The sequence below is a fragment of the Oreochromis aureus genome, linkage group 15 (assembly GCF_013358895.1).
Source record: "Oreochromis aureus strain Israel breed Guangdong linkage group 15, ZZ_aureus, whole genome shotgun sequence".
Lineage (NCBI taxonomy): Eukaryota > Metazoa > Chordata > Actinopteri > Cichliformes > Cichlidae > Oreochromis > Oreochromis aureus.
The window spans coordinates 22,695,267-22,709,719 of NC_052956.1; the positions used below are offsets into that span (position 1 = coordinate 22,695,267).

The 14,453-nt window shown below is 38.9% G+C and overlaps 2 protein-coding genes across 3 annotated transcripts; one reads left to right on the plus strand and one right to left on the minus strand.

Moving 5' to 3' along the window:
• The first annotated feature begins 1,829 nt into the window (after window positions 1–1,829).
• LOC120433140 lies at window positions 1,830–5,379 on the plus strand. 2 transcript variants are annotated; one of them, XM_039598809.1, is made up of 3 exons: window positions 1,830–2,021; window positions 4,229–4,273; window positions 4,366–5,379. In XM_039598809.1, exons 2-3 carry the CDS (start codon window positions 4,234–4,236, stop codon window positions 5,160–5,162), a joined length of 837 nt encoding a protein of 278 aa, XP_039454743.1. In that variant the 5' UTR covers window positions 1,830–2,021; window positions 4,229–4,233; the 3' UTR covers window positions 5,163–5,379. The 2 variants fall into 2 exon arrangements, with proteins under 2 accessions (XP_039454743.1, XP_039454744.1); XM_039598810.1 differs by lacking the exon at window positions 1,830–2,021 and adding an exon at window positions 3,562–3,703.
• Window positions 5,380–8,408: 3,029 nt separating this feature from the next.
• LOC116329551 (cytochrome P450 2K1-like) lies at window positions 8,409–11,865 on the minus strand. The gene is made up of 9 exons (XM_031751595.2): window positions 11,436–11,865; window positions 11,170–11,332; window positions 10,937–11,086; window positions 10,689–10,849; window positions 10,388–10,567; window positions 9,950–10,091; window positions 9,538–9,722; window positions 9,048–9,189; window positions 8,409–8,974 (listed from the first exon to the last, which is right to left on the minus strand). Exons 1-9 carry the CDS (start codon window positions 11,640–11,642, stop codon window positions 8,787–8,789), a joined length of 1,518 nt encoding a protein of 505 aa, XP_031607455.2. The 5' UTR covers window positions 11,643–11,865; the 3' UTR covers window positions 8,409–8,786.
• Window positions 11,866–14,453: the final 2,588 nt, after the last annotated feature.

The following is a 14,453-nucleotide window of genomic DNA, read 5'->3' on the forward strand; positions in this document are numbered from 1 at the left end:
AGGCATTACAGAGCCAAACATGAAAATGAGGAGACAAACACACCGAGAATGAACACAGGTCGGCCTATATAGACACTGAACAGCTTTATCATATTTTTTTTTATTATGTGTTTTATTATTTTGAAATCAAGCATCTAGGAAGACTGTTCTGGGCCAGGCAGTCCTGAATTTCATTATAAAGGACTGCCAACCCCTTAGTATTGTGGAGAGTGTCGGAGAGAAACATTCCAAGATCAGAGGATCCTTTAAGGTACTGAGGAATAGGAAGACATCTTATCAGAACCTTTTCCACCTGGCTTTACAGTTTTTTGTGTACCCCAGCTTCATCTGTGCCTGTGAGTTTTCCAAAGCTGGGGAAATGGTGCCAAAAAAAAAAAAAAAAAAAAAAACCAAAAAAAAAAAACCCGCAATAGACTGAATGCAAAAACAATGGATAAACTTATTTTTCTGGATAGAAATTTATAATAAACTCTGAGTCAATTACATTTAAATGGGTAATATTATGTTCACAGTACTTTCATTTTAATTTTCACTTAATGTCATTCACAATATATTTTAAAGATGTCTAAAATATTTGAAATGTAAAAGATATAAAATGATTCCATGGAAAATACAATACCTTACAGTGTATACACGTATGACTAGGTCATTGAATCAGTGTCTGTTGTGAGTCTCAAGTAAGTTGCCTGCAATGATACTTAATGTCCAGCAGGTGTCAGTATGGAGCAAAACAGCAACACTGTGTCGACATAGTATCGATACAGTTTGGGGAATGTGCTGAAACGCTTCACGAGGTCTCATCTACCCATCACTAATTTTTGGCATTGAAAAAGGCAAAATAAACCACAGCTAGCACACTAGTCTGTGACTTTTGCAGTGGTGAAATAATTGCTCAATGACTGGCAGGTGAGTTGAAGAGAGGGAGAGAGAAAGAGAGAAAAAGAGAGAGAGAGAGACATGCTCAAAGGCACAACTGATGCTGCAGCAGGTGTGGGGCTCCAGGTTCCTAGTCTGCACTATACAGAATACTTAAATTTCTTTAGGTAAGTTAAATAGATTATACAGTAGGCATTTTCCTTATGAAGTGAATTTGAAAATATTTAATCAGTCATTTGTGACAAAGTGGGTGCCCAGAGTTTAGGCTTGCTAGGCTTGTTAGTCTGGCATGTGTAGACAAAACACTCGTCTACCTTGTTTATGGTAATATGACTCATATCTCTGTGATAAGTGGTTTAACCCTTTAAGACCTACCATAGAACCAAGTCCGCCAGAGCTTATATTATATTTTTACATGTTGTAGAGCCATTTTTGGGAGCATTTCAAGTTGCTATACATCAATACAACCGTTATAGCCCAAATTTTAATAATATGTATGGATTAAGTGCATAGTAATTACATAAATTGCAAAAAAGTGCAATAAACTACAAAAAAATTGAAAATCGTTTTTTTTTTTTAACATATATTTTTAGTTAGAGAAAGAGGCTTATCCCTCAAAACTATAAATACAAAAAAGTTGCACAAACTAGTTTCCCACCACAGGAAATTTATTTTGAGTGTCTTCATAGTTTTATTTTTGAGATACACCAAGTTTTATATACTGCAGGAAAAACGAAAACAAAAATTATAGTGCAAATTTGCAAAAAAGCAGCATATGCATCAAAATAAACTATTTCCAACAGTGCAATATAAATCCAAAGCATCCCAGAAACGACACAGAAAGTCATAAAGTCAAAGATAACTTTTAAAAAACACCAGTACAGGCTCATGAGGCCCTGATGGTAAAAAGACTACATTTCCGTGAAAATGACGTCATTTCCGGTTTTGGGCAGGTCATGGCGGACATGTGAAAGTTCGTGCTGACGTCTATTCCAACCTAGGAAGTGTTATGAACAGCTGATCGGATCGGCAAAGCGTGTTTCTGGAATATTATGTTTTTGTTGCTGCAAGCGCTTTTTATGCAGTTTTTGCAAAGCTATATGTGGAAGAAAACCGTGACCTAGGACAAGCTGATGGCATAAGATGTAAGTACAACTCCTCCGGTTTCATATGCAAAAAAAATTATTGCGCTAGCTTACGTGGTTGCAGAGCTACCGGGATTTAAAGATAGTTACGCAAAACAGAGCCCGCTTCGACCGGCTTTAAAGGGTTAAGAAACATAAAAAAAAATCAATTCAGTTCAATTTTAGTTATTAAAATTTATTCCAATTATTACACACCTATTTGGCTTGATTTACTAATAAAAATACTCTATTTTGATATATAAGGAAAGTCATCAGAGGACCATTAGCATTACAGTTACTTTAAACATTAAATAGGAAACAGGTGTGTATGAAAGTTCTTTGTTTTTTACTCCTGCTGGTCAAACACAGACACTTAGAAGACTTGCTGAGAAGACTGATGGTGTGAGGATGGAAATGAGTGTGGGGTGTATTCATTTTAATATTTCAACTTTATTATTGAGAAAATTGAGAAAATGAAGAAAATATAAAGTCTTTATGAGCAAGAGAGAGATTTACATGTGCTCGTGCAACATTTTTAAGTTAAAGTGAAGATGTTGAGCAAAACAATCAACCAACTTACAAAAAAACTCACTGGAGACTCCATTTCTAGGAGAAAATGCTCACTTAGATTCATGTGATTGGGTTGTTTTCTACAGTCATTGGTTCTAACAGAAGGCTATGGGACCCACATGAAGCTCTCGTAAAAAAGTTCAAAGTACCAAATAGCACGGCTTGGACCAGGCACTCACAGCTTCAGGTTTGCTGAAGAGAATCCCTGCCTGCACCTGTGCTTATAAAAGGGACAAAACCCAGCCCCGCCTACCAGGGGCAGGTCTCAGGTCTCACCTGTCACAACGGGTTATTAAGAGAATCTGCTAAGCTACACTGAAGTCCATTCAGGACACAAATTCTCCATTATCACTTTTGCAAAAACACGAGTTTTTATCAGATCGGTCTCATATGTGCCAAGTTGTGTCTATGTACATTTTTCACTTTCAGAAGGCAATAAAAACACAGTTGTAATCATCAGTAGTGGATTATTTCATCTTGCCACTTGTTGAGCTCAAAGAGTTTTCTTCTTCTCCGGCTATGTTCTCTTAATAATGCACACACTTGGTTGGTTGATTACTTTTCCCGTTTCTTTTATTGTCCGCAACACCGGAGGGAAAAATATACATCCACTTTTGGCAGTTCGCGCTTCACAACAACAAGGAACAGGAAGTGAAGTCATCTATGATCACCAAAATAAAATCATTTCCAAAATAAAATGACAATCAGAAAACGTCTTTTACAACACAAGATAAATTAATATATTTGCTCATGAGAACACAAATCTAACACCACTCAAACCAGAATCCCTGGTTTTGCACATCAACATCACAGATTTTTACAATTACAGTTTATAACAGAGACATGTTAAATGTTAAGCACTGAAAACAGCTTGGTTGTTGTTGTTGTTTGGAACCTCATTTAATGCTTGTTGTTTTGCTGCCATGGTGATGCCTCCAGGGGAAAACTAGTACACTCTGCAGTCTTTGATGCTAAAATGACATCACAGCATTTAAACATCTTTTGAATGAAAACATCAGCATATGAAAACAAAACTGCAGAGACACTGCAACTGCATGAAAGAAGAGGACTATTTAGTGAAATTTCTACGTTTCCCTGAGGATTAACTGCTCTGTAATTTACCAAGAACTAAAGTAAGCTCAAATTTCAGTTTATAAACTTAAGATAATTTACTTAAATATGAAGCCCGATTTTCCTGCCTGCCAGGACAGTATTTATGTACTTTACATTGTGCAAGTCTAGACTATATTTTACATCATAGGAAGGTTGATGATTTTTTCTCAAACAAACTATTAGAATTTCTGAGAGCATTTCTTGAGAAACTGAGGCTACGTCCACATGTACGCGGGTATTTTTGAAAAAGCAGCTTTTGCTATGCATTTGGGCCTTTCGTCCACACCTAAACAGCATATTGAGTCACTGGAAGGTGAGATTTTTAACTCCTGCCAGGGTGGAGATTTTTGAAAACTAAGTTTTTGTGTTTAGTTGTGGACGATGTAAATGTATGGATTTTTTTTAAAAACGAAAAAGGAAAATTTCCGTTTTCAAAAATACCGGTGTACGTGTAGACGTAGCCTAAAGTTATCACAAAAAAAGCAAATTCGCTGAACATTCTGAGTTGAGGTTTAGTGATCATTGTTGTTTTGTGTTCCTTGCAGACAAAATGAGTGGAAGAGGAGATGGATCACACAATAACCGTAATGGTAAGCACATGTACTCAGTCTTGAAATTGATGAAAAACAGATTTTCAGCAGATATTTAAGAATGCTAATTAAAATATAAAATGATCTTGCAGGCCAACAGGTTAACCCAGAAAATCTTCCAAGCGGAGATCAGGAACCAGCTTATGAACCTCATGGTGGACGCCTTGGCTTACTGAACAATCTTTATCGTGTTCTCTGTAATATTTTTTGGAGGATGAATGAATTATTAGATGAATTATATGCATCAGATGATGACCTTGGCATTGACTTTGACAATGTCAATGACGGCAATGTCAACAATGTAAACATTCCCAATATTAATGTAAGGGACAATAATGCCAATGAACTGCATGATGATCAAAATGCTGTTATTGTTGGCATTGAAAATGAGGATTCTGATGAGGCATTTGAAGACTGTGAGGATGTTCACCAGTACATCCCAGAAGAGGACCCTCAGCCAGGTGTATCCAGGAGGAGGTCTAGAGAGATGGATGAAGAAGATGTGGAACCAAGCAAAAGAATCAGATGGAGCGAGGAGTTTTCTGATGACGACTCTGACTTCATCTCTGCTTGTGACACTGATAGCGAGGGCTGTCCTCATGTTGGTAATATTGCTGATGAGGACATCAAAGAACCGCTGCCTGGTGGATCCACGAAAAGATCCAGAGAGGAAGATGTAGATGAAGAAGACCATAATAGCAAAAAATCCAGGCTTTCAAACAGTAGTGATGAACTTTTTGAAGATGCACTTGAAGAGCTTGACAACCATGAAGCTGGAGGCTCGAGGAAGCGGTCCAGAGACGATTTTGAGGAAGAAGAGGAATATGTGCGTGTTTGCAAATTTCGGAGGAGTTCAAATGAGTCCACCAGCACCAGTGATGACAACTAACACTATTTCGACGGGTTTTTTCAGTATCCTTTTAGAAGGCTGATGGCCTACTCAGCTGACTCTTAATCTTCCTCCTATTGTTATGCTGCAATAAGCTGGGCATACACTGTGCGATTTTTTTTCAGTTGCGTTATTCAGCTACTGCTCAAACTGCACGATTGACTCGCAGGGGTTCGTAGGTCACGATGCAGGGTCTCACGCTATACGGCCCGATGCTCTGTGCGACCTGAGTGCTCACACTGTGCGTCCATAGCATGAAGGTTATAACACAAAATTGTACACTATTTTCACGGTTGTTGCGGTCGTGATAATTTTGTGAGGCCACATCGAAAAGGCTCGGATGAGCTTGCCAAAGTTCTACAAGTTGTGCCTCCATCGCTTGTGTCCTGATCGCGCGCTGCACTGCCGTGCTGCTCCGTCTTTTCACTTTCATTTCTGTGTTTGTGCGTGCGCAGTGTGAGACGCTGCGTTGACACCCTCACAACGGCCGACAGGATTTCAAACAGGTTTCTCGTTATCCGATGTATACGATGCACGACACACGATTAAGGCCAAACTCGGGCCAATCCCCAAAACGGTCGCACAACTGAAAAATTGGCTCAAAATGGGCCAAAAATCGCACAGTGTATGCCCAGCATTTTTTCCTTTTCACTCACCTTCTTCACCCACTGGTTTTTAATCTCTGTCTCTCTTCCACAGCACGTCTTTATCCTGTTTTCCTTGCCCCTCCCCAACCGGTCGCAGCAGATGGCCGCCCCTCCCTGAGCCTGGTTCTGCTGGAGGTTTCTTCCTGTTAAAAGGGAGTTTTTCCTTCCCACTGTCGCCAAAGTGCTTGCTCATAGGGGGTCATTTGATTGTTGGGGTTTTCTTTGTAAGTATACCTTACAATATAAGTCACCTTGAGGTGACTGTTGCCGTGATTTGGCAATGTATAAATAAAACTGAATTGAATTGAAAATTGAATGGATGTCACTGTGAAGGGATATTCCCTCCATAGAAAGCTTAGACCCAAATGCAGATTCAATGCACATGGTTAAACTATTTATAAGACTTTATTTAAACTTATACTTTGTTTAAACTTAAACTTGTTCTTTGTAGGCCTGACACTTCTTCTTTTGTCCTTCACTTGCTGAGTTTTAAGGACACACTGCACACCATGGGTTAATACCATTTTATGCCTCTTAAACTGTGTTATCTTTGGCATTTTTTCATGGATTGTAAGTGCTTACATATACAATTCCAGTTCTGTTCTAAGTTGTCTGGCATGTGTAGACAAAACACTGGTTCACCTTGTTTATGGTAATCTGACTCATATCTCTGTGTTAAGTGGTTTAAGAAACATAAAAAAATTCAATTCAATTCAATTCAGTTTTACTTATTACAATTTATTCCAATTATTCCACAACTATTTGGCTTGATTTACTCAAAGATTCCAATTTGATATATAAGGAAGATCATCAGAGGACCATTAGCATTACAGTTACATTAAAGAATAAATAGGAAACAGGTGTGTGTGAAAGTTCTTTGTGTTTTTTATTCCTGCTGGTCAAACAGACACTTGCTGAGAAGACTGTTGGACTGAGGAGGGAAATGATGAGTGTGGAGTGTATTCATTTTAATATTTGAACATTATTATGGAGAAAATGAAGAAAATATAAAGTCTTCATGAGCAAGAGAGAGATTAACATGTGCTTGTGCAGAATTTTTAATTTACAGTGAAAATGTTGAGCAAAACAATCAACCAACTTACAAAAAAACTCATTGGAGACTCCATTTCTAGGAGAAAATGCTCACTTAGATTCATGTGATTTTTATTTGACATAGCTGAGTGTGGGATAAAACGGGTAATCAAGCAGTTTTGGCCAGTGTGACTGGGTAACAAAGCAGGTTTCCTAACAACAAGGGCAGCAGGTAAATAAAATAGCAGTGTCTAAGAGAAGCAATAAGGTTGGAGAAACCTGCTTTCAGCTAAGACTGAAGAAGTCACTTGGATGAAACGTTTCTCCCATTGAAAACACTACGTCAAGATGAACTGAATCATCTGCAATACACTTTAACAATGGGTGACTTACACAGCTACAAGTGTGAGTCATTAGTAATTTGTATCACTAAGTGAAAAAGTGAAGCAGACAGATAGAAAATAAGAATAAGAATAATAAGAATAAGAACAACTTTATTTATCCTGAGGGAAATTCTTTTGTCATGTACATGCTCAAAGCAGCAGGAGAGACAGAGGAACAGATGAAATAGATATAAGATATACAATATATACAATAAGAATAGTGTACAGTAATATACAGTAGGATAGTGCAAGACAAATAATCGGATAACTCTAACAAAGTAATATACATAACTATATCCTGGTTAATAAATAACTAAACTATCAGTGCAGGCGGTTCTAGAAAGTGACAAGTATTGTGCAATAGAATGAAGGGAGTAGCAGCATATGATGGGGGGATGAAAACAAATATTCAATAAGTACTCTTGGGTAATATTGCACGGTCTGGAGGGAACAGAATAACATAGGTAATAGTCTCAGAAGAATCACCTACAGAGTGAGGAAGAGTTAAACAGTCTTATTGCCACCGGTACAAAGGATTTCCTGTGGCGGTCAGTTCTGCATTTCGGGGCAATGAGTCTTTTGCTGCGTTTGCTCCGATGGTCCATCATCGGGGCGTGCATGGGGTGGGAGGGGTTGTCCATGATAGAAAGAAGCTTTTTTAGCATTCTCCTCTCAGACACCACCTCCAGGCTCTCAAGTCTGACACCCAGGACAGAACCGGCCTTTCTAATCAGTTTGTTCAGCCTGTTGGCATCAGCTGTCTTCACCCCACTTCCCCAGCACACAGCTGCAAAGAACACGACGCTCTCCAACACCGAGTGATAGAACATGGTCAGCATTTTCCTACCAACATTGAAGGACCTGAGCCGCCTCAGTAGGAAAAGCTGACTCTGCCCCTTTTTTTTTGGCCCAAGCTTGGCCCAAAGAGTCTGGAAACCATTTTATGTCCTCAATTATCCCAAAAAATAATGAAGAAACAAATCATTGAGACAAATAAACCTCGATAGATTTCAATCGATTTCAGACATTCTCCTTCTCTCTCACACGGCTGAACCAACAATGGTAACAGTGATGTTTTGTCAACCCATCAGTAAACTACAACCACCAGGGGGCGTGGCATGGGAGTACTTACTAAGAAACTGAAGGAGTCCTCTCTCTAGAGATGCAGTAATGAGTATGACATGCACTAGTGCAGCATTTGATCTTTATTGTGGAGAAACATGTTTAACATGTTACATCTTTAAGAGCAAGTGAGAGAGTGATACATGTGCTGGTGTAGCATTTTTAAGTAATCAAAACATTCTGCCTTTATTGTCAATCAAAACTTTACAGACAGCTATTCAGAGACTATTCTAAAGCCAACACGCAGATATGACATCTTTACCTACATGAGACTGGGCTAATAAAATTACCTTGAAACTAAAGGAACAAATGAACTAAACATTTTGTAAATCAGTGACTCTGAAATAAAGGAAACAACAGGAGAAAAGGTAATATTCTGACAAAAATTAGGCTGATTTATTTTCGCAGGGCAACAAAAGCTTTTTAAGACCATCTCTTCCTCACATTTGCGAAACAGCACATAATTTGTGAATCGAAGGGCTGAGAGTAATGCTCACAACTGGAGTCAGATCTAATTCTTCTTCTGAAACTCCAGGTGGAGGAGTGAAACGAAAATGCTGCAGGAGGGTGGTGAAGAAGAGGAAGAGCTCCATCCTGGCCAGGCTCTCTCCGAGGCAAATCCTGCGACCTGCAAGAGACGAACAATAATCAACTGTCCTGTGAAGAGATGTACCTCAGTGGTAATGGCTGAACTCACAAACCTGCAGAAAATGGAATGAAGGCATCTCGCTTGACAAACTTTTTCTCTTTGTCCAAGAAATGAGCAGGAAAAAAGCTGTGTGGCCTCTCCCACTCATTTGGATCATGCAGGACAGATGTCAAGAGAGGAAACACTGTGGTTCCCTGCAGATAACAGCTGATTTCAGACATGCACAAGGTACAAAACATACTAAGAAGAGAACACAAAAACAGCACATACTTTTGATTTGGATTCAGTTTCAAACTTTCCTCTATTCCTGTGATTGCCCATCCAACATGCCAGCAAGCTTCTGTTTTGTGCAATCAGTAAACTGATAACAACTGTTCCCACTCATGCGTACTTTTTCTGTCTGCATTTAGGTTTTTCGTATCTTTAGAACTTTTGCACTTCAACTCAAAGTTGACACAGGACGATCCAGGATGTAGTTACATTATCTCAAAACATGTTGGCTTGGTGCCGAGTAGAATCGAATAGATAACAATGAGTCTTACCTTCTCGATAAAGTGACCCTGAAAAGTTACATCTCGGGTGGTTTTGTGAGGGAGTGCAGTGGGGACGATACTGCTCAGTCTCTGTATCTCATGGATGACGGCGTCAGTGAAGGGCAAGTTTTTCCTGTCAGCAACCTGCACCTGTCGGTCTCCTATGACCCTCCTCAGCTCCTCCTGGACCTCATCTGGAGTATGAAAGTAACAATAATTGAATTTCATCCCTATTAGAATCACCTGGACTATCATCTGGAGTATAAAGAGAACAGTGGACACATTACTTTTGTGTTACACTGACGATAACACTCCAGTATATTTAATAAATGTACTATTATTGTGATATTGCTCTTGTGACATGTGTCCTTTGATTTCCAGTAAAAGTGTATTTAAATTGTGGATTATTTGAGCTCCTCACTTTGTATCTTTGGATACTTGGCCATAAGCAGAAGTCCCCATCTCAATGTAGTTGATGTTGTCTCAGTGCCGGCAGCAAACAGATTCATGACTGTTATCAAAAGGTTATCATCATGGAAGTGACTGTTGGTAATCCCAGATTCCTGCACATAGACATTTAACAGCAAAGTCACTCAATTAATCCCAAAGTTGGATGGGGGTTGCACAGTAGAAAAAGAAGTGTCAAGGCACCAAACAGTAATGAGGATGTAACATAAACCAGAACCACAATTACAAATGATCAATAGTGTTCGTATACATCTGCTGGGTGAGAAAGGTATTAGGATGCAACACAGTTGTTTTGTCTTAACCATAGCTGAGCAGGATAAGGCACAGTTTCACCATCAGCTTAAGTTATTTATTCCTGAACACAAAGTTGAAAGATAATAGAAAGTCAAACCTCCAGATTTTGTTTGCGGACCAGAAAGGCGTCCACAAAGCCTCTGCACATCTGTGGGTTCAGAGTCTCTTTTAAGCGACTGAAGAAGGCAAGGTTTTGCATTTTATTGGCAGCAGCCAGTTTGAAACCTTCCTTCCTATCAGCAGTCCACTTCAGGATTGATGGAAACATTTCATACATCTGTGAATCATTAAATATACATAAATGTACATAAATTGCCATTTTTCATTTACAAAGGTTATTGAGTTGTACCTTAAAACAATCAGTCACTCCATAAGTCTCACAAAGTAGGAATCAATACCTGTATTGAGCGACTTCCACCAAGTCGGACAATTCTGTTTGTTCGATCTACCAGAGATGTAAACTCTGGATCATTATATTCAAATCTGCTGCCATAGACGATGGAGCAGATAATATTAGAGACTGCACAGTTAATTGCTTGGGTTGTATCAAAAGCTTCTCCTGTACCAAAACAAACACAGACAGTCAGTGTAAGTAACTGGACCATTAATTCAGTTCAGTTCAAACAAATGTGATCATTTCTTTTACCTTTAAATTTCTTAAATACTTCAATGAGATGTTGACATTCCTCAATTATTTTGTCCTCACATGCTCTCTTGCCCATTCCAAAGTCTCTCAGTTTAGTCAATGCAAAGCGTCTCATTTCTCTCCATGAGTCACCATTGGACCACAAAACTCCTGAGAGTGGTCATATTTTAGTTTGACAGTACCAAAATAGAAAAAAAGCTAAAAGATTTTAAGAAAAAATATTATTCCTTTACCATGCCCTTTGGTTAATTCATGCACAATTTTCGTTGGACTTCTGTCTCCAAACACATCATCATAGTCAACAAGTGCTTCCTTCACTGTCTTGTATCCTGCTAGGACCACCACCTTTTTAGGTCCCAGATATACCGTGAAGACTGATCCATATTTCTTGGATAACTAAGAACAGAATATGTTCATATTTTCACACACACCAAAGAAACCAAAGGTAGAAAACTGCCTGGAGAACTGTATCTGCAACATAGTTCAATTACTTCCTCACCTCCAGCAATGTTTTGTAAGGTCCTTTCAGGTCCAACTGCAGCAGGTTCCCCAGCACAGGAAGTGGTCTGGGTCCTGGAGGACCCTTTTGTTTTTTTTGAGAATTGAAGCTTGGAGTGAAGATAAAATAGATGAGAAGGATAACTGTCAGTGCCCCCAACAAGAAAGCAGAACTGAGGGACTGGAGAAAAACCTCTGATATCCCCATGGCTGTGAAACAAATTCTCTGCTATGAATTCTTTGTACCCAGAGATTTAATGCTTTTTGCGTTGTCTGCCAAATTCCAGTCCTATACTGTGCAGCATATAATACAAGGTGTGGCAGTAACAGAGCAAAGGTCCTCAATGAAAGAAATAGTAAATCATTAACGCTGCAGTTGATACTTTGGTCTGTAAAAAACATTACAAACCAACAAAATAAATTAAACACAGAATAAAAATGTCTACTTGGATGTCAGAATAATTTTTTTTGACAGAAGTGAGTATATGTATTAAAAACTTTTAAATTGATTTAAATAATTTTAATTTTTGGTAGATTTTAGGATTAAGATTCAGGGTTGCCATGCTAACTTAAGAGGACAGTTCTATCTATCCTCTCGCCCTCTCGAGCTTGAGAGTTGTGGCTGATCCTAGGGCTGCGCTCTTCTGGACAGAGATCACCGATGTTGTTCCCGGGATCTCCAGGAGCCACTCGCCTAGCTTGGGAGTCACCGCACCTAGAGCTCTGATTACCACTGGGACCACTGTTATCTTCACCCTCCACATTTGCTCGAGCTCTTCTCTGAGCCCTTGGTATTTCTCAGGCTTCTTGTGTTCCTTCTTCCTGATGTTGCTCTTATTTGGGACCGCTACATCTATTACTACGGCCATCTTTTTAAACCACCACTATGTCCGGTTGGTTAGCCACCACCATTATGTTCGTCTGTATCCGGAAGTCCTACAGGATCTTAGCTCGGTCATTCTCCACCATCCTAGGGGGCATCTCCCATTTTGACCTCGGGACTTCCAGGCCATACTTGGCACAGATGTTTCTGTATACTATGCCGGCCACTTGGTTATGGCGTTCCATGTATGCCCTGCCTGCAAGCATCTTATCTGCTGGATTGTCTCAGGGGCATCTTTACACAGCCTGCAGCTGGGCTCTTGCCTGGTGTGATAGACCCCAGCCTCTATGGATCTTGTGCTCTGAGCTTGTTCCTGTGCTGCCATGAGTAGTGCCTCTGGGCTGTCTTTCAGTCCGGCTTTGTCCAGCCACTGGTAGGATTTCTGGATGTCAGCCATTTCCTCTATCTGAATACCATGCAGGGTCCATTATGGAAGGACATAAAAAAAAAATCACAAAGAAAGAACAATACTGTATCCACATCTGCACCAAAGAGTAAAATAGTGAAATGTGGATTGTTAAACATTAGGTCTCTCTCTTCCAAGTCTCTCTCAGTACATGAGTTAATAATTGACCAACAAATCAATTAGCAGAAACCTGGTTACAGTAGGATGATTATGTTAGTTTAAATGAATCAACACCCACTCATAGGGAGTCATACTAACTATTAGAATCCTCTAAGTGCCAAAACCAGTCTTATTTGTAGTCATTTCTGTCTGATTTCTCAGACCTTTTATCTGACTTAGTGTCCAGCTCAGATAAAATAAATATATTTGGATCATTTTAACATCCATGTAGATGCTAAAAATGACAGCCTCAACATGCATTTAATTTGTTATTACACTCGACTGGCTTCTCTCAAAATGTGAAAGAATCCAGCCACCACTTTAATCACACTCTGTATTTGTATTGTATTGAATCTCTATTTTGAGCATGTTAAAATAGTACAAAAACAACAACACAGAAAAAAAAGACAAACAAATAAAGCAGAACAAAAGGAAAACAAAGCAACAATAATTATAAGTAACTTACATTTTCAAAAAGGAGTACGAAGAAGCATTATTTAATGCCACCCCCTTTCGACTAATTTATTTATATTTGATATATTTTATAAATATTTTTATATTTAGTAATTAATAATCTACACTTTTTCTTCCTGCTTATGCCCTGCCCAACATAAATTCTTCATTAGAATTACATTACGTTACATGTAGTTCTTGTTTTTATTTATCTTTTGTAAATGATATTCCATTAACAACACCTCAAAAGATTAACAATTTTCTTATATCTATCTATCTATCTATCTATCTATCTATCTATCTATCTATCTATCTATCTATCTATCTATCTATCTATCTATCTATCTATCTATCTATATATATATATGTATATACACACACACACACACACACACATATATACATATATACACATATATACACACACACTTCTACAGACTTACTTCTGAACCCACACACATATATACACCACGGTATTGTGAAAATAGGCAATAATAGGCAATTAGGCAATTAGAGCCCTACCTCCTCCCTGTACTTTGCAAAAAACATATTTTTGAACCGCCTTTAAAACTGAGTCATGCTGGGACATTGCTTCAGTTCTTCACTTAGTCTTTTCCACAGCTTCACTCCACACACACACAGGTGCAAAAACGTTTTAGTGTTGTACAGATATCTCCCCCCCCCAAGCCTAAAATGAGGACGTGGGTCCACTGTGGGTTTTTCCTGTCAGCAACCTGCACCTGTCGGTCTCCTATGACCCTCCTCAGCTCCTCCTGGACCTCATCTGGAGCATAAAAAAAGCACAGTGGACACATTTCATCCCTGTTAGACTAACTACAAGATTCCACTATACTCAATAAATGCATGAGGGTCATTTCCTGTTTTTGATGGTCTTAATGTATTCACATTGTGGACCCTCACCCTCTATCTTTGGATACTTGGCCATAAGCAGAAGTGCCCATCTCAGTGTTGTTGATGTTGTCTCAGTGCCGGCAGCAAACAGATTCATGACTGTTATCATCAGGTTATCATCATGGAAGTGACTGTTGGTAATCCCAGATTCCTACAGACATGTACATTTAACGATAAAGTTACTTAGTCTGATAGTCTGAACGGGA

What these genes read in the sequence shown, in the direction of transcription:
- LOC120433140 (XM_039598809.1), top strand. Translation starts at nt 4,234, where the DNA reads ATGAGTGGAAGAGGAGATGGATCACACAATAACCGTAATG. An exon ending in ATCACACAATAACCGTAATG is followed by an intron (nt 4,274 to 4,365) that starts GTAAGCACATGT and finishes ATGATCTTGCAG; the next exon opens with GCCAACAGGTTAACCCAGAA.
- LOC116329551 (XM_031751595.2), bottom strand. Translation starts at nt 11,642, where the DNA reads ATGGGGATATCAGAGGTTTTTCTCCAGTCCCTCAGTTCTGCTTTCTTG. An exon ending in TGAATTAACCAAAGGGCATG is followed by an intron (nt 11,087 to 11,169) that starts GTAAAGGAATAA and finishes GACCACTCTCAG; the next exon opens with GAGTTTTGTGGTCCAATGGT. An exon ending in TCCGCAAACAAAATCTGGAG is followed by an intron (nt 10,092 to 10,387) that starts GTTTGACTTTCT and finishes GTCTATGTGCAG; the next exon opens with GAATCTGGGATTACCAACAG.